Source organism: Trichosurus vulpecula, chromosome 1, assembly GCF_011100635.1.
Source record: "Trichosurus vulpecula isolate mTriVul1 chromosome 1, mTriVul1.pri, whole genome shotgun sequence".
NCBI classification, from domain to species: domain Eukaryota; kingdom Metazoa; phylum Chordata; class Mammalia; order Diprotodontia; family Phalangeridae; genus Trichosurus; species Trichosurus vulpecula.
Genome location: NC_050573.1, coordinates 520,897,542 through 520,917,882, shown reverse-complemented (window position 1 = coordinate 520,917,882; position 20,341 = coordinate 520,897,542). Strand labels below are relative to the sequence as shown.

The window sequence follows — 20,341 nt, the reverse complement described above, 5'->3', positions numbered from 1 at the left end:
TATAGTCCTTAAAACAATATGGCCCTGAGCAAAATGGAGGAAAGGAGGAAGGGAAGCTGGAGAGCAGTTCTACATAAGAGTCACTCATTTATTTAATACCCTAAGGTTTACAAAGTATGTTACAACAACTCTGTGAGGTAGATTATGTATTAACTCCCATTTTACAGATCAGAAAGTTGAGAGCTAGAGAAATGATATTATTTGACCAAGATCACACAGCTGTAATGTTGTTCAGTTGTTTTCGGTGGGGTCTTTTTTGTTTTTTTTTTTGGCAAAGATAGTGGAGTGGTTTGTGCCATTTCCTTCTCCAGCTCATTTTACAGATGAGGAAACTGAGGCAATGAGGGTTAAGTGATTTGCCCAGGTTCACACAGCTAGTAAGTGTCTGAAGCCAGATTTGAACTCAGGTCTTCCTGATTCTAGGCCCAGCACTCAATGAATCACCTACACAGCTGGTTAAGTGCATCAGTGGAGATGCCCACTCAGGTCTCTTGATTCCCACACTGCTGACCCCACCACACCACCCTGCCTCTTACATCAATATCTTGAGTGTAAGGCAAAGATGAGGGATAGTGACCGTAAGAAGTCCAGGCTTTATGGTATTAATTGTTTAGGGACTTTGTTAAAGGCCAATTTTCAAAGAAAAACTCAAACACGGCCTATTATAATACCTAAGAAATGAAATGAAATAGAAATGATTTAGTTATTTTTTTAAAAAGTGTGATGAAATGGATATAGAGTCAGTTTTGGAACTAGCAAGACCTGAGTTCAAGTCCCAGTTATGACACAAACTCGCTGTGGAACTCTGGCCAAGTTCCTTAACCTCTCCTTGGTCTAGGCAATTGTCTGTTCCTAGAAGTTGAGGACAGGGTGCTGTCTTGGTTTGGAAAAGGTAGTTCCCTCACCTGGGAGTTCCTGATCTCATTGAAACCACAGGTCTATTCACTATCCTAAACTAACATATTTGGTATAATTCTGCCATATCCTGGTGCCAGGAAATGATCTGTATGTGCCAGAGCAATAACCAATGACATTCCTGTCATTTTTATTTCCAATTTACCTCCCACCAATCTTCTGTTTCTGTCAAGAAATATCCGTCTTTACCATAGATACACTGCCTGCACTGCTCGGTCCTTTCTCTTCCTGCTTCTCTCCAGCATTGTGCCTTTGTCTTGTGGTCTATGGTCAGCACTACATTTACACAAACACACACATGTATATGCATACACACATACACATGTACACATGTCACTACATACATGTATATGCACACATGTCTATAGAGCTCTATCTTTCTCTATACACACATACATGTATGTCTTCACATGCACACATATACATATATGTCTATACATGTCTCCATATCTACATATACAGTACAATATGCACGTCTATATGTATATGTTTACATATTTATATGAAAACATACACATGTTTACGCGTATACGTATATGTATACATATATACTCTTTTTCCTTTTATTCAGCAGCTCAGAATGCAGGAAGCCTGCTGGGGTTCGGAACAAATTTTTGGCTACTGGTGTAGATTATATGTCCTCTCTAACAGCCCTATCCAACTTTGTTCTACATAGCTTCATCCACCTTAGAAATACGCAACTACATGTAAATTAGGCCCTTCCTGGGCCTTGATGATACTCAGTGGTCAGAGAAATTTCCAAAAAGTTACTGTCTTTAGGGATAACTTACTATCTCATAGCAGTAAAGCTGTGAGAGTGACATTCGTATTACATGTCTTTGCCTTTGACCCTTCCCATTCAAGTGTTGTTCTGACTGGCAGGGAGAATAGCTAAGCAGGGCATTGGTGATTGTTGGGCATTCTGGCTCTTTTGTGTTCAAGGGGGTTGCTTAGTTAACATGCTCATGGGCACAATGAGAAGAAAAGATTCATAGAATTGAGGAATTTTAGAACTGGAAATGACCTTGGAGATCATCTGATCCAATTATGTCAATTTACAGAAGGGAAGGTGAATGACTCATTCAAGGTCACAAAGTGAGTTTGGGGTACACTTGGCCCTTTGGATTCCTAGACCCGTGGTCTTTGTTTTCTATGATAGTCCTCCTGGAATAGACCCTCAGGGCTGGAAGGAGTTGAGCAGAACTCCCATCTGCAACACCCCTGACTGGTGGTCATCCAGCTTCTCTCCCTGGAGACTTTCCATGAGGGGTTACTCATTTGCTCCCTAGACAGCTCATGCCGTTTTTGGACAGTTCCCTTAGGGAAGGGAACAAGGTATTACGTATGTGACAGGCACTGTGCTAAGTGCTTTACAAATATCACCTCATTTGCTCCTCACAACAATCCTAGCAGGTAGGTGCTATTAACACCATTTTACAAATGAGAAAATTGAGGCAGGTAGAGCTTAAGTGGCTTGCCTAGGGTCATGGAGTAAATAAGTGTCTTAGGTTAGATCTGAACTTAGGTCTTCTGACTCCAGGCCCAGTGTTCTATCCATTGCACCAACTAGCTCCTTTATGAAATTCTTCCTTACATGGAACTGAAATTTGTTTCTGCCCTTTCTACCTATTGCTCCTAGTTCCACTCACTGGGGCCACCAAAAACAAACCTAATTCCTTTGCCAATCCTTTGATTACTTGAAGATGGCAATCATGTCCCCTCTAAGTTTTTTCTTCCTGAGGCTAACCATCTCCGGTTCCTTCAACTGATCCCTGGATGGCACGATTTTGGGTCCTTTTGATATCCTGGTTGCCCTCCTTTGGATGTATTCCAGCTTGTCAATGTCTTCTCTAAATTATGGTGCTCAGACCTGGATACCACCCTCCAGAAGCCATCTGACCATCGTGGAGGGCACTAGGACTAGCATATCTTTCATTATCTATTAATTTAGTCTAAGACTGAGTTAGGGTTTTTTTTTTGGGGGGGGAGTGATACATAATATATTGGGCTCTCTTGTAGTCCAGACCCCCAAGCTCTTTTCACACAAACTTCTCCATTCAGTATTTGTGCAGTTGAGTTTTTCTTAACCCAAGTGTAGGACTTTAGTTATTAAGGTACAGTTGGTCTTCCCCAATAGAGTACAAGTTCTATTGAGGAGAAGGACTGTTTTGTTCTTGTCTTATTATCCCCTGCTTCTAGCACAGTGCCTGGTATAGCAAAGGCAAAAGTAATAAATACTTGACTGACTGATCTTTGATAAATTTTAATCTTATTAGACTTAACTCATTGGTCTAATTTTTTGATATTTTTTCCTAGATCTAGAACAGAATAAAGGGCAAATAGAACCCATCCTCTCTGAGATAAAAAACTATGTATATGTATGCATACACACATATATGTATATGTATATAATTTGATAATGGTTTTATTTCAAATTCTTTCATAAAGTCTTTCCATTTGGGAATGTGAACAGGTTTTCTAGAGTGCAAACTAAATCATAGTCAATTATGTTTATATCTTTAAAATATATTTTTAGTGGAATTTAGAATTTTAGAAATTTTAGTGGAGTTTAAAGCCTTGGCACATAATCAAATATTTTCATTAAAATGTTTTAAAATGTTAAGGCTCTGTCAGTTATAACACATGCAGATGTCCTTGTATCTCATGGGTCTTAATGTGTGTGGATGCATTACATTCATTCACTTTGAATTATTAATAAATAAAGCTAATTTCTGTTGCATACATGTGCATTATATATACATACACTTATACACCTATTTATAGTGCTTCTTTGGGCTACTCCCCTCCCCCACCTTGCACTCACAGGTTGGGTCCCTTGTGAGACTATTCTAGGTTCAAGGTAATTAGCGGATCTGCATTCTTAAAATCCTAGTTCACAATCTCCAACTGATCTGTTTACTTTTTGATGGTTAGACAGAGGACAGAATTAACTTAAAGCAGAATAATTTACTGAAATGGTATAGTTAGAAAACTAGTCACAAAACATCTCCCCCATAAGTAAGGGGTATATTCTTCCACAAATGTACACGACATCGAGGGAAAGATTGGAAGCCCACAGAGTTCCCAAGGGGAGAGGTACACCTATAGAGAATCCATACGGCCAAGGCAATTTATACTTCTGACATCCCTAGATATCTTCTTGGGATGTCTTTTTGCTGCTTTGATGAGATGGGCCCTCTCTGCTGACTGAGTCACTTTGCTGGCCTCCCTGGGCATAGATCTGGGGGGCTTTTGATTCTGATGCTTAGTTTTGGTCTTTGACTTCGGGCTCAGCTGAAATCTTGGCCTAAGTGCTGCTATGCTCATTTGGAAAGAAATGTAACCTATGTAGGGGACCAGTAGGAATCTTGGCTCAGGGGCCTGCCATCTCCCAAGAAGGATGTGACTTCAGGACTTTTACTCTCAACTCTTCTTAATGTCTTCGTTCTATTCAGTGGGGCAGTTGGCCCCCAGCTCCACTGGACACTACTATTGGTTCTACTATAAGACATCATTCCTTATGAGGAAGGAGAGGAGAGATAAATCTCCTCTCCATTTGCTTCATTCTCTAAGAGATGCAAAGGAAAAAGTGAAGAGCGAAGCTTTTTTCAGAGCTGACCCTTGCTTATCAAATGCCTCCAGGGTGGGGTTGATCCTTCAGCCACCCAACTGTTAGAAGTTCCCTGTGTTTTGTTGGTTGCTTTCATCAAAAGGCCAGTCACCTATAAAGTGATGAGGTTGACCTTTATAATGTGATGGACTGTTTAGGTAGCTTTATTACAGTTTAGTGACTGGCTGTTGAAGAAAATTCCTAAAAAACTCCATTATACATAGAGAAAGGAATTCCTGAAATGCTTTAGTAAAATCACAAGCCTCTTTTAGCTTGTAGTTATAAGCAGCTTAGAAATGCTGTTTAAAGAAAACAGTGCAATTAGGGTGGATTTATCCACTATGAGGCCAGTTTCTTGCATTTCATCAGACTTTACAACGGAGGATTCCTGAATCATTACAAGCTTCTCAGGGACTAAAAGTGAATCTTGGCTAACGGGAACCATAGTCAGTCCCAGAGGGATGCTAACAAGATCTGCCTAGGTAAACAGTTGTCTCTAGGGTGTGTCAGAGACAAAGAGAGGACCAGTTCGGGATCATTAGTAAAAATTCTATGAAATGGGTATGTAGATTCCAAGTCAATAATTCAGTCAAGGGGTCTATATTTAGGGAGGTTAGGGCCAAGATGGAAAATTGGAACACAGAGTTGGGAATGAGAGAATATGGAAATATGGGGAATGTAGGGCTGAGTCTGTAGAATATGGCTGTGGTGCTAGGGAAGAGGGTGTTGGTTTGTCACTGGACCCTTGGGGATGAAGGGTCCCCAAAACTGGCATTCGAGGTACCAGAACAGAAAGACCTGAGCTTCTGAGTTTAGACAAAATATCAACTCTAGGTCACCACATTTTGGTTTCTTAAACTTTGGTGGAATTTTCTAGCTTTGGATTCTGAACAATAGTTATTTACCTGCCTATCTCAACCCTTGTATATAAATTCCCAACTCTTTATGCTCTTCCCACCCCCCCTTTGCCCTGGTGATAGGCTCAGTTTAGCTCTGGGAATAGATCTGTCCCATCCTTTTCCCTACCTGGGGATTTCCCCAATTGCTATGGTATGAGCTCAAGGCTGTTACCCCTTCAGAAGGGCAATAGGCTTCTTTCTTTTTTTGGCACGGCAATTGGGGTTAAGTGACTTGCCCAAGGTCACACAGCTAGTACATGTGTCAAATTTCTGAGGCCGGATTTGAACTCAGGTCCTCCTGACTCCATGGCTGTGCTCTATTCATTGTGTCACCTAGCTGCCCCCTGGCTTATTTCTTATGATGGAGTTTTCCTCTTGTTTCTTGGTGGTTTTTTCTCTTGGTTAGTCAGATTTTACACATTTTGCAGCTTATCTGTGCCTTATCCCATCCCAGCAAGGGCTCAGCAGGTATCCAGTTATTGAGGTCCTTGGTGCTATGTAGGGTGACTTATAAAACTGTCCTCACAGCTTCCAGCTCCTCCAAAGTGGTGGTTAACTATAGGAACTGTGGTTCAGAGAATAAGTACATGTAGGGGAGAACAGAGAGTGGAGCCTAATTAAGAAAAAAAAGTTTTCTTCTGGGTGTAGATATGCATAAGGAAAAAAAGAAGAAAAAATTCTTTTTTGGCTAATAAGAAAGACCATTTGCTCTGTTTGAGAAATAGAACACTTGAGGGGTTTCTAGGGTAGAGGTTCCCAACCAAGGGCTCATAGACCCCTCATCCTGATAGATTTCAGGGGGTCTTTGGATTTGTTTTAAAAAATATTTTATTTCCTTTGTATTCCTTTGTAATTTGATGTGTTTTATTTGATGCATTTAAAAACATTACTCTAAGAATGAGTCCATGAACTTCACCATAACAGCGAAGACCCCTTGCTAGAGGGGTCCATAACACAAAACAGATATATATATATACAAAAATATTTATAGCAGCTCTTTTTGTGGTGACAAACAATTGGAAATCAAGGGGATGCCCATCAATTGGGGAATGGATAAACAAATTGTCATATATGAATATAATGGAATACTATTGTGCTATAAGAAATGAGGAGCAGATGGACTTCATAATAACTGGAAAGACTTACATGATCTGATGCTGAGTGACGGGAGCAGAACTAGGAGATCATTATACATGTAAGGCCCAATTTTGATAGACTTGGCTCCTCCCATTAATGCAAGGTTCAAAGACAGCTCCAAAAAACTCATGATAGAAAAAAGCTATGCACATCCAGAGAAAGAATTATGGAGTCTGAAGGCAGATTGAGGCAAACTATCTGCTCTCTTTTCTTCTTCTTTTTTGGTTTTGTTTCTTCTTTCTCATGGTTCATTCCATGGGTTATAATTCTTCTTTACAACTTGACTATTGTGTAAATAAGTTTAATGTGAAGGTATATGTAGAACCTATATTGAATTACATGCTGTCTTGGGGAGGGGGAAGGAGGAGGAGAGGGAGGGGGAGAAAATTTGAACTCAAAAACTTGTGGAACTGAGAGCTGTAAACTAAAAATAAAAAAATAAATTAAAAAATAAATGAAACAAAGCTAAAAAAACAAACAAAACAAACAAAAAAGAAACAGCTCCAGGACTCCAGTTTGTCCATCTTCCCTGTGTAACACATTGGGGGTGTGAAGTGGTGTATTTTAACTAATAGGGTAGAAAATAAGGACCATGGCCCAGAGTGATGTGCTCAGGCCTGTGGAGATGGAAGATCTGTTGCAGGAATGGGGAGGGCATCTCTAATTATAGTGAGAGCTCTGACCAAGGAAGAAAATATGCCATTCTAGGGAGGATGCCTGATAATGGGGGCAAATTGGTTATAAAATCCATGGAAGGAATCTATTCAAGGCTATATATGACAAGACACTGGAGGGTCTGTGGGAGTCCTGGGAGTATCTTGACCAGGTCCTTTGTTCAGGTATAGGCTCTGTAGGTCTCAGCATGCTGCGTACCATCGGGTCATACCTAATACTGCCAGGACCCCCAGTTTACAAATGTGCAGGGTTACCCTTACACCCTTATACTCTGCGGTTGGCCCCTCCACACCATTTCTCATTCATCCTCGTGGGCTGGGTATACATGGAAACAAATGTATAGCATTCCACTCAAGAGGAATTCTCTACTGATGGTGGTCAAAGACTTTTAAAAAGTCTCATTAATGTCTTTTGTTTCTACATCATGGCTGAAGGAGGCTTAGAGAAGGCAATTTATTTATTCTGCTGAAGGAAGTTTATTGAAAAAATCATTCGTTTTTGTTCTGAACTTAAAAAACACCAAAAAAAGAGGCCATTATATATAGTAGAACTTAAAAAAAAGGATTGTACACAAAACTTCAACTTTCTTATTTATGACTTGCTTTTCCTTAAAAATACTATAATAAATAATATATAATAAATATGAAATTATAATATATTAAATTAATGTATATTATATATTTAGACATAATATATAATAAATGCAACATGATTTTCAAAGCAGTCCTGCTTGTGATAATTTCAGGCCTTCTTCCTATTCTCTTCTGTGCAATAAAAAAAAAATCCATTGACTTTTTTCTTTCTCTTTCATTACCTTATCCTTATCCTCTTTCTCCTTCCCACTTATACCCACTTAAAAAAAAAGTTTATTATTACAGATAAGTGTGCATAGTCAAGAAAACAAAATCCCACAGTGGCCATGTCTGAAAACGTATTCATGTCTTATGCTGCATCTGGAGCCCATCGCTTTTCTGTAAGGAAGTGGGTAGCAAGTCTTATTGGTCATCTAAGCAGCTAAGCTGCCAACTCCCTCATTTTGCATATGAGGAAACTGAGGCTCAGAAAGGCTAAGTAATTTATTTGCCAATGGTTATCTAGCTTGTAAGTGTTTGAGACAGGATCTGAACTCAGGTCTTCCTGACTCGTCACCTAGTGCTCTATCCAGTGCACCATCTAGCTCTCTGTTTCACTGAAAGTTTGTCGTGATCTCAGCTGGAGCAGTGTGGCTGCCTAGTCTTTTTTTTGTGTTTTTTTTTTTTTGGTGCCAGAAAGAGCAGTAGAGAGGGTCTTCTCCTCCAGGGCTCCAAATTTAGGCTTTTAGGTGATGACGTCTGCCCTGCTACTCTTCCAACCCTGGTGTATAGGACACAGAAATTGAATTGGATGTAGAATAGCTCCCTCTGAATCTGTTGGTCTGAGTAAAGATAGCTTCAGTTCTGATGATGAAGTTGCACTTGGATGGGATATGGTGTTCCTTCTGGGCAGCAGCACCAGGCTTAGAATGTCACCTTTGTTGACAGCAGCTCCTCCCAGAGTGGCAGGAGAGGTAAGTATCATCTGCCACCCTAGCTCCATGAATGGTTTGGTAATTTCCTGGTGAATATTTCAAGTTGGCCAGCAAGGTGTTGCCTGCAGTCAAAGAGGGGCATAGCCCAGGAGATGGTCTGGGGGTGGGGAACCTGGGGCCTCTAGGTCACATGTGGCCCTCTAGGTCCTCAAGTTTTGGATTCAGTCAAAGGGCCAAAGTTGAGGACAGAGAAGGCCACAAGTGGCCTTGAGGCCGAAGGGTCCCCACCCCTGCACCTAGTCTTGGAGTTTAGGAAGCCCACTGGCCTGGTAGGAGGGAAAGTCCTGATATAATTAAACCAGAAAGCTATTCAGCTCACTAGTTACCTGTAAATTTTTTTTGGGGGGGGGCAGGACAAGGGGGATGTCTCAATTGCTAGTATGAAGGTGGAAGCCTCTGGCTCAGCTGTTGTTTGAACCACTGATTCTCCTCCCCTAGTCATTGCTTCCTTCCAGGCTTGGAGCCTCTGACCAGATAGGCACCCTGTTCATTGGCAAACTGGAGAAGCTATTGTTCAGGACAGCAGTGGAGGTTCTTTCCTTCTCCCCAAGCCCTTTCATCTCTGTAGGAGTGAAGGGGTGGTGGTATTTAGGGTGTTCTAAGGCATCAGAATCTGCAGCAGTCCCTGAGCAATTACAACAGCCACCGGGATTAAGCCAAAACTTTGATCAATATTAGCTGAATGTACCTGCCTCACAGGGTGGTTGTGAGCTTTAAAAACCTTTAAAGTTTTTTTAGCTTCAGAGGTTTTTAAGGTTGTAAACTTTGCCAAATATAAAGCCTTGTGAAAATGTAGGTTGATTTAAAGAATGACTAACTGATCTTTTCTTTGGGAAGTAAAAGTAGGCTCAGTCTGGGGGCCTTACCAATAAGCCCATGGAATGGGTATGCTGATATTTGGGGAATCTTTCTATAGGACTAGGAACTTGGGGATTAGGTAATAAGGGGAATGAGGAACATAGATCACTGGGAACTTGAACCATGAAGACCACAAAATTTCCTTGTTCATTGAAAAATAGGCTCTGTTATTCTCAACTGGGGGCATGGGCACGGGCAACTTCTGGTCTAAGGTCCTTGGCCTGATTTTAGCTGGCTCTTGAGTGCTATTAATGGTCACTGATGCCATAGCCCAGGATATAATCTCTACCCGGATGAGTTGCTCCGGTTTTCCAGTGACCACTGGACCTTAACAGTTAAGGATCAATGCAGCTAAAGAGCTGTTAACAGTGGTCAGTCAGCTAACTGACACTTCAAAGGGCTATATGGTAATAGGGGATACCTCTGAAACAGAACATGACTTACATTGACTCTAACACCTACTGAGCCTCTTTCTTCTCTCTGTCGCTGTCTCTCTCTCTCCCTCTCCCCCCTTGTTCTTTTCTCCTCTCTCTTCCCCTCCTCTCTCTTCTCTCTCTCCCTCTCCTCTATTTTCTCTCACCTTTCTCTCTTTTCTCTCTCTCCTCTCTAATTTCCCTCTCCCCCCTCTCCTCCCCTTTTTCCTCTCTCCTCTCTCCTTTCTCTCTTTCTCATTCTCTTTTTCTTTCTCACCTGTCTTTCTCTTTTTTCTTTTTTCCTCTCTCCTCTCTTTCCTTTTTCTCTCTTCTTTCTCTTTTCCCTCTCCTCTCTCTTTCTCTGTCTGTCTCTCTCCCTCTGTCTCCTTTTTCTTTCTCTCTCTCTCCCTCCCTCTCTCTCTCCCCCTGTGTCTCTCTCTCCTTTCAGTCTTTTCCTGCTCCTTTTACCTGTGCATAGTGTTAAACTGAAATCAGATTTTTTGAAATGTTTGTTATTAATCTAAAAATACTTTAATAGTCCTTGTTCTTAATTTTAAAATAAAACCAGCTATTATATCTGACCAATTATCTAAATTAAGTCATGTTGTATATTTGGTCTTTGGTTTTCAAAAGCAAACAACTCCCCACCCCTGCTTTATAACTAGGAACATGTATTTAGCTAACATAAGGATATATATGGAATTGACAGCAACACTGAACAATACAAGAAGAACCTACCATGAGGAGACCTTTGTAGGCATAGACAATGCCCAGCCAAATCGTCATGTGGCTGTTCTCACAGTGCTCCAGAATTGGACGGATGGAAATATCTCTGCCAGCAGGATCCGGCTACAGAGAAAAAAAACCACAAACAATAAAAACAACTGAATATCCCTTATTGTCCTCTGCATTCAATAATTCAATGAACAAGAATTTAATAAGCATTTATTAAGTGCCTATTATGCACAAGATGAAAAGCACCATGGAGTGACAGAGAGAGCTGGCCTTGGAATCAAGTCCTGCACTTGACAAATACTGAAAGTGTGACCCTGAGCAAGTCACTTTAACCTCTTGATCCTGTAGGTAACCTCTCTGAGACCATAAATCACAATTGGGCAGCCAACGTGTCCTGATGGAGAATTATTTCTGGTAGCTCTCTATATTCATAAAATCTCAGGTCTAGACAAAAGAAAAAAAATGTACAATGTAGAAAAAATGTATAAAAATAGTACAGTTCGGTGCTTTAGAATGATAAAAAAAAGAGTTTCCTGGGGGTACTGAGAGGTGGGCACATGGTTGGCATGTGTGATAGACCTCAACCGAACCCAGGTCTTTCTGGCTACGTCTAATATAGCACACAGCTAAAACCGGCTTGGATTTTCACGCACTGTACAGAACCTTTCTAAACCTTCCCTAATGGGCAGTCATCCTGTTCCTGTTTCAACACTTTCAGTAACAGAGAGCTTAACACCTCCTGAGGCAGCCCTTTTGATTTAGTAATAATAATAGCTAGCATTTATATGATGCTTTTTGGAGCAGCTAGGTGGTGGAGAGGATAGGGCACAAGACCTGGAGTTGGGAAGACCCAAGTTCAGATCTGATCCTGACACTTATTAGCCACATGACCCTGGATAAGTCACTTCACCCTGTTTGTCTCAGTTTCCTCATCTGTAAAATGACCTGGAGAAGTGTATCAGATGGCAAGTGTCACAATATTGATGGTGAACATGAATATGCCTGTATAGTTTTGTACTGCAGAATGTAAGAGACTCTCCATATAGAAGGCAGAAGAAGTAAAACATTTATTCAGATACCAGAGGATCAAATACCAAAACCAATAATTCAGATTTAACATAGCAGCAATTATATCCCCAAACCAGTAATTCCACTTCATCATAACAGCAAAGAACTTAAAACACAATATCACAGTAGGGAGCCAGGCCATCCCATAACCTTCCCCTCTGCTGGGGCCTTCCTGTAAACAGTCACTTACAAATCCTAGCCATCTGCTTGCCTGCATCCTCTCCTCCTTCAGTTCTGAGAGAGAGCTTAAAGGCTACCTTCAGAGTATGTATACCCTTCACTATTCCTATTTTATAGACCAGAATTGGCCCTAAGAAAGGTTTAGGTGACTTGCCCAGGGTCACACAGCTAGTAAATGTCTGAGGCAAGATTTGAATTCATATCTTCCTGACTCCAAGTCTGGTACTCTATCACTGAACCACCTAGCTTCTCTAACTAGTGTGAAGTTTTTCCTTATATCAAGCCTAAATTTGACTCTATCCAGCTTCCTCATAGTTCTAGCTTCTGGGGGAAAGGAGAACAAATAAAATTCCTCTTTCATATTTTCAAATACTTGAAGGCAGTCACCTTGTTCCCCCTAAATCTTTTCTTCTCCTGGGTAAGCATTCCCAGTTCCTTCAGATGATCCCTTAATGGCAGACTCTCCAGTCCCCTCACCATCTTGTTTATCTTTCTCTGGATATTTGCCGACTTGTTAGTGTTTTACTGAGATGTGACAGCTAGGTGGCACAGTGGATAGAGCCCTGGGAATCAGGAAGACTCATCTTCCTGAGTTCAAATCTGGCCTCAGATACTTACTAGCTGTGTGACCCTGTGCAAGTCACTCCACCTGGTTTGCCTCAGTTTCCTCATCTGTAAAATGAGCTGGAGAAGGAAATGGCACAAACCACTCCAGTATCTCTGCCAACAAACCCCTAGGTGGGGTCATGAAGAGTTAGACACGACTGAAATGACTGAACTAAGATGTGGTACCTAGAACTTAACACATGAATGCTCTAGGTGTGGTTTGACCAGGGCGTTGTACAGTGGGACTATCGCCTCCTTATTTCTGGATGCTGTACCTCTCTTAACATAGCCCAAGATTACAAGAACAGTTCTAGTCACCATGCTACACTATTGCCCAGTACTGTGTTTCCTGTCCACTAAAACCCACAGGTTCTTTAATGTGAATGGCTGTTTTAAGCCATATCTTCCTTATCTTGTGTTTACCCAGTTAATTTTTTGAACTTTATATGCAGAAAATTCCATTTATCCCTATTAAATTTCAGCTTGTTAGTTTTGGCTCATTGTCCTCCCTGTCAAAAAATTTTCAGATGCTGCGTCTGTCACCCACTTTATTAGTTTTCCTTTCCAGCTCTGTGGCATCTTGAAGGTTTGATGAGCGTGTCTGGAGTTTATTTGCTTAACTGAGATCCTGTGCCTTGCTCAGAACTGTCATCTTGTAAAAAATACCGGGTGAGGCAGCAATTCACAGACTTACAAAATTCTTGCACACTTGCTTATTGACAGGGCAAACAAAAATTGCAGAGACCTCAGTTCAAATAAACAAAAGTGTTTATTCATAGAATGATGGATTCATAGACTATTGGAGTTGTAAAGGACCTTCAGAGATCATCTTGTCGGACTCCATCTTAAAGAGGAGGGAACAGAGTTCCAGGAAGGAGAATCATGTTCTCAAGGTCACACAGTTAGCTAATGGCAGAACCATGCCCAGAACCTGGGATTTCAGGGATTTGTAATTATCTTGGTTTCCTTTGCAAAGATGCTATAGTGGTTTGCCATTTTCTTTTCTGGCTCAATTTATAGATGAGGAACTGAGGCAAACAGGGTGAAGTGACTTGCTCAGGGTCACACAACTAGTAAGTGTCTGAGGCTGGATTTGAACTCAGGAAGATGAGTCTTCCTGACTCCAGGCCTGGTGCCCTGTCCACTGTGCCACCTAACTGCCCCCCACAAATTTCCATGGTGTGAATACTCCCCCCAGCAATGGAGATTACGACTCATCTGTCACTAATTCTATGGGAACTGTGATGGCCAAAATATTCATGAACCTGGGGTCAACTTGGTGATGAATCTTTGGAAATTGAACCATGTTGGTCTCTCCTTCAATCAGCCCATTTTACAGATGTGGAATAGTTAGGCTCAGAGAGGGACTACTTGGTTTTACAGAATGGGCCTGTGGTAGAACCAGGACTAGGAGCCAGGTCTCTTGACCTCCCCCCTGCCCCCAGTCCAGTGTTCTTTCCTGTATACCACAGTTTAAAGTGGTTGTGGCGATGGTGGGAGAGAAGTGAATGTAAGAATGGAAAACAAAAGACATTTTCTTATTTGGCTTAAGTGGAGTCTCTTGGATTGACTTAGGTTTCCTAGGGTTAAGGTAGGGGAACTTGGATACTTGCAGATCTTTGGTTCCTTTATCCCCCAGCCAGGCATCCTGATCCCTGGGAAAGTGAGGGATTACAGGTGGTGTGGGGAGGCAGACTGCACCAAAATAATAAGTGGCATGGGATGAATAGGAATTAGGAGGGATGGGGGTGGGTGGGAGGGTGGATAGAGAAGACAGGGAAGTTCTCTAGGATCATTTAGATGTTCCTGGTAGGCTTATAGACTCAGAGGAGACTTGAGGAGGAAGCGCCTTTGTACAAAGGATACCACTGAATTCTTTAGTCTCCAGTATTTTCCATTTCATCTAAATTCAATCTAGTAAGCTTTATTAAGTGTCTCCTATGTGCAGGGAACTGTACTGGCAGGCACTGGGGACACAAAGCTTGCTTGGGGAGTTCCAGAATGTCCAGACAGCATCCTGGTCCTGTTCTTTATAGCACCTGCTCCATTCCCCCATCCCAGTGAGTTCTATCACCCCCTCCCAAGACCACCTTTCGTTCCTAATACTGAGAGATGATAATGTGTGAGCCTGAGCCTGAATAACACCATCCAGTTGGAGAACACTTGCCTTCTCAAGACAAGACTTGAACATGGTGGGGAGTCTTCTCTTGATCTGACACCTGGACAAATATCTTGTAAGCACAATTGATTGATGAATCGATCAATCAATGAGCATTTATTTATCATTCGGTCCTCTAAGCATCTATTATGTGCCTAGTACTGGGGATGTAACACAGAAAAAAGAGACAGTCCTTGTCCAGAAAGAGTTCATTCATTCATTCACTGACTCATTCATTATTAATGGGAAAAAAGGTGAATTTTTTGTTTAAAATTTTTATCTTTCTCTTGTGTAAGGAGGATCTAAGGAGGAAGAGAATGAATTCCCTCACCATCTAGGCCAAAGGCAAACCCACCTGGGCAGAACAATTCCGTCACAATTCTTGTCTATTGCCCTACTGGGAGACCAGCTCTTCAGCCCTGCCGGGTGGGTGAGCCTCAGTGCATTTCATCAACATTTTCTGGTACAGCCGAATAAAACCAGGGCTCTGCAGAGCCAACTGCATTCAAGGATCCCAGTGTGATTAGCAGGTGTGTGACACGGGGAGAAAGAAAGACCTGCTTCATACTGAAGAATTAAAGATGAATCATGCTTCTGAACTACTCAAGCACTTACCCTAGGGAATAACCCATTGAGCACTTCGCATATCTTCTTTTTGTAACTATCTTCATGACATCGAAAATAATTAACTCCAAAAACAACAGAGTGAGAGTCACAGCAGAGTAGGTGATAGAGAGCAGAAGGGTCAGGAAGACCTGGATCCAAGTTGCCTCTGACCCAGGATGACCGTGTGACCCTGGGCAAGTCACTTAACTTTTCTGGGCCTCGATTTCCTCCACTATAAAATGAAGGGCAGCTGGGTGGCTCAGTGGATAGAGAGCAGGGCCTGGAGTCAGGAAGATCTGAGTTCCAATCTGGACTCTGTCACTCACTAGCTGTGTGACTCTGGGCAAGTCACTTGATCTCTATTTAACCCCATGGACACTACTGGTGTCCATGGAGTCAGGAAAAGTCAGACACGACTCAACACAGCAACAATAAAGTGAAGCTGGGCTAGAAGACTAAGGTCCCTTCCATCTCTATAAATCCTAATAATAATATCGATAATAATCTCCAGGATCAAATAGAAAATCCTCTGTTTGGCATTTAAAGCCCTTCACAACTTGGCTCTTTTCTACCTTTCCGGCCTTCTTACAGTTGACTCTCTTCTACATACATCTCAACAATGACTTTGCTTTGCCTGCATAGGACCCTCCACCTTCCGACTCTGCCTTTTTGCTGACTGTAACCCAGGCCTGGAATGCTCCCTCTCCCTCCCCACTCTCCCTCCCGGCTTCTCTGGATGTCATTAAATCTCAGCTCAATTATCTTATCTTTTGCAAGAGGCCTTTTTTGCCCCTCCCTCCCCCCCACCTCTCTGAGTGCATCCTCTCTGAGATTGCTTTCCATTTATCCTGTACACAAGGTGTCCCAAAAGTCTTTGTGCGGTTAGAAGCTTTAAGTTTTTAAACTGCACGAGGACTTTTGGGACACCCTATATATCTCTACTCATGTTCGTAGTTTGTATTTTCTCTCTCTTCCCCTTTCCTCCCCAATTAGAACGTGAGCTCCTTGAGGTCCGAGACTGTTTTTGTTTCTTCCTGGCATCCTGAGTACTTAGCACAGCGCTTGGCACATAGTAAACACTTGATAAATGTTTCTTGACTGACAAAGTCTGTGTTACTATAATATCTAGGTTCAAGTTGCCTCTGACACATATTGCCTGTGTGACCCTGGGCAAGGCATCTAACTACTTGGTGCCCTTGAACAGTTCGAAAGATCACAGCTTTAGAGCTGGAAGGTTCTTTGAGGTTAGTTAGTCCAAACCCCCTCTCCCCCCCATTTTAAAGTTGAGGAAACTGAGACCCAAAGTCTCGCTGACTAGTTCAAGGTTACTTAGGTAGGGAATGCTGCCACTGTGAATCTGCATTGGGAGAGGGCGTTTCTTCACTGGGAATTCTCCACACCAGTGGTGTCAGACACAGGGTCCGCAGGCCAGGTGTGGCCCACAGCACTCCCTCATGCCTCTGGAACTGGACTAGAATGTAATAGGGCAATATTTAACAAAATAAACAAAAATATGGTAGATAATGTTAATATAGTAGATAATGTTAATATGTGGTTTTCTAAGGGATCCTTATGTATCTGTTTCTATTCGAGGTGGATACCAGAGCTCTACATCAATGAAATCAAGTCTGGACAAATATTAATAACCGTAGCAGCAGCAGCAACAGCAATAATATTATGCTTTTATGGCAGCTAGATGACGCAATGGGATGATTCATCTTCTCGAGTTCAAATCCGGCCTCAGACACCTATTAGCCATGTGACCCTGGGCAAGTCACTTAACCCTGATTGCCTCAGGAAAATCTGTCAAATGAGCTGGAGAAGGAAGTAGCAAACCACTCCGGTATCGTTGCTGGGAAGACCCCAAATGGGGTCACAGAGAGTCAGATGTGACTGAAAACGACTGAACAACAACAGCAAAGGAGTCTATAGAAGATGAACTTGCATTTTGACACTTTCATTCAATTACAAAAACACAATAATTTTATTTGCTTGTGTAATAAACAGGCTGCTGAAAATTAGATAGAAAACCAAACCAAACCAAATCATGATGGTAGTGACTCATCCCAAGACTTTCTATCTCAACTCTATTGAACATAGAAATGAATGACATAACAGTAATGATAGCTGATATTTATATATCACTTGAAAATCTGCAAAGCACTCATTTGACCTAAACCTTGTTCCCCCAGCTAGATTGTGAGCTCTTTATATGTAGGGTATCCCAAAAAATCTTGGTGCGGTTTCATGCTACTGAAGCTTAAAAAGTATTCAAGGACATCCTATAGAGGTAAGGGCAGAGACTCAGTCTTGTATCCTCATCCCCAGCACAACTGGGTGCTCAGTGTTTCATGTTGTTATGCCCAAAAGGCAATAAAACTGTGCATACCCGCTTTGACCCAACAATACCACTACTAGGTCTGCATTCCAAAGAGATAAAAAAAGAGGGGAAAGGACATATTTGTACAAAAATATTTATAGCACTTTTTTTTGTGGTGGTAAGCTCTTTCTACCATACCCTGAGACTGGTTCCTGCAAAACTGTGAGCTCTGAAAATCTTGACAAAGGTACCTGAGGGTGCTCAGCAGTACATCTATAGCTAACTGGGGTAAGCACAATACCAAGGGTCTGAGTTTTATCTTGCACATTTAGGGTTAGAGTGACAGAGTGAGGGAGCTTACCTAGAGGAAGATTTCAAATAAGGTGGAAGAAAAACCCAAGAAGAGGGATAGACCTTGCTCTGAAGAAGACTACGCCTGACTATGCCCTTAGGAACCCCTGTGTATTAGCAATGACCAGAGAACTAGGAAGCCCTCAGGGCTGTACCACCATCTACCTGGATGCTCACCCTGGGTCTTGGCAGAGAAAGGGATTCTGAATGTGAAGGTATCCGCCTCTCACTTCTAGAATGCAAATTCGGTTCTTAGAGAACAACAGGAGTAGTCAATTTAATTTAATTCAACAAACATTTATTTAGCCTGTAGTACATGCAAGTCACTGCATAAGGAACTGGGAAGAGAAAGAACAAAATAAGAAAAAAAAGAATCCTTGCCTTCAAGGAACTTACATTCTAATGGGAGTGAAGCCACAGATCACAAATAAGAAAATGCAAAATATACTTTGTATATAAAAAATATAAAGTAATTTCATCAGAGTTTGGGGAGTAAGTGACTAGAAGAACCAGGGAAGGCTTCTTGCAGAAGCACTGGAAAAGAGGTAGGGATTCCATGAATCTGAGCATCCTTGGCAAAGAACAGGGAAATGTGAAATCAAAAGCATAGAGAGCTGGTTCTTTGTCTTTATTTTGTTTGAATCTGTTATGCACTCAGACCTTGAGATTTTTAAGTCTGGAGAGATTTTTGGAAACAAATTAGCCTCATCCTAAGCCTGTGTTATCTGGTTCAAGGCAGAAACAAACAAGAACAGAAGCTTATTCACTGAACTCTGACCTATGCAGCACTGGATGCTGGTAGTGAATTCCCAAAGGGTCAATTATGATTATATTAATTTAATTGAATTATAGAATCCTAGGATTAGAAATTCCCTCATTCAACCTCATCCCTCCTCTGCTTGCCTGATGGATGAAATTTGTCTACAACAGCAGAGACATTTCCCTAACAAACTTCTGCTTGAACACCCACAGTGATGAGGAGCTCACCATTTTTTAAAGGCAGCCCATTCCATTGTTGGATAACCATAATTGTTAGGAAGGTATTCCTAATACTGATCTGAAATTGGTCTCTCTGTAACTTTGCTCAGTTGTTTTGAATTGTGTCTGACTTTTTGTGACCCCATTTTGCATTTTCTTGGCAAAGGTACCAGAGTGGCTCGCCATTTCCTTCTCCAGCTCATTTTACAGATGAGGAAACTGAGGCAAACAGGGTGAAATGACTTGCCCAGGGTCACACAGCTAGTAAGTGTCTGAGGTCACATTTGAACTCAGGTCCTCTTGACTCCAGGGCTGGTGCTCTGTCCCCTGGGTCACTGACCCGCTCCTTCATTGCTCTTCCATATGACAGCCCTTCATATACTTTGGAAACACAGAGGTAGCTTGATGCAGTGGAGAGAGTACCTTGGTCTGGGGTCAGATGACCTGGGTTCCTGGCCTGGCTCTGACATGTACTGTCTGTGTGACCTTAGGGAAACACCTAACTTCTCAGTTTCAGATAAAGTGGTTGGATTAGGTCTGGAATTCTTAACCTTTAGTAGCTGGCTAAAGTGCTATAGTTCATAAAGCATTGAACCTGGACTCGGGAAGAGGTGAGTTCAAATCCTGCCTCAGAAACTTATTAGCTGTGTGATCCTAGTCAAGTAACTTAACCTCTGCCTGTTTCTTCAACTGTAAAATAGGGAGAACACCACCACCTACCCCACAGCATTGTTGAGGGGCTCAAATGAGATAATAGTTGTTAAAAAAGTTTTTGATATATCTATATCTATATCTATGTCTACGTCTACGTCTACGTCTACGTCTACATCTACATCTATATCTATATCTATATAGTAGGTGTTACATAAATGCTTATTTTCTTCTGCTCCCTTCCTTTTTTTGCGTCATGGATCCCTTGGGCAGTCTGGTGAAGACTATGGAGGCTTTCCTCAGAATAATGCTTTTAAAATAAAATACATAGAATTACAAAGGAAACCAATGATACTGAAATAAAGATGTAATTTTTTCCCCATCCAAGTTTATGAACTTATAGGCTTCTAGACTAGGGAATCTAGGTCCAGTTCTATGACTGGGTGACCTCTCCTGCTCCCCCCAAGTCTCTGTAAGTTGATCTCTGCTGTGAGCAGTTTCACATCCCCTCGTGGTCCCGCTCACTCCTCCTTGGACTTTCTCTATTCTATCCCTATACACTGGATTTAACCACCACCTATAATACTTCCATGGCCCACCTGCATACTTACACA

General features: G+C 41.7%; 1 protein-coding gene across 1 annotated transcript in view; it reads right to left on the bottom strand.

The window, feature by feature from the left end:
* Positions 1-20,341, bottom strand: part of GABBR2 (gamma-aminobutyric acid type B receptor subunit 2) — an 850,065-nt gene that overhangs the window by 26,406 nt on the left and 803,318 nt on the right. The window contains exon 14 of the mRNA XM_036741052.1: positions 10,813-10,923. Within this exon, the coding sequence (XP_036596947.1) occupies positions 10,813-10,923 (111 nt within the window). The remainder of the gene's footprint in view (positions 1-10,812; positions 10,924-20,341) is intronic.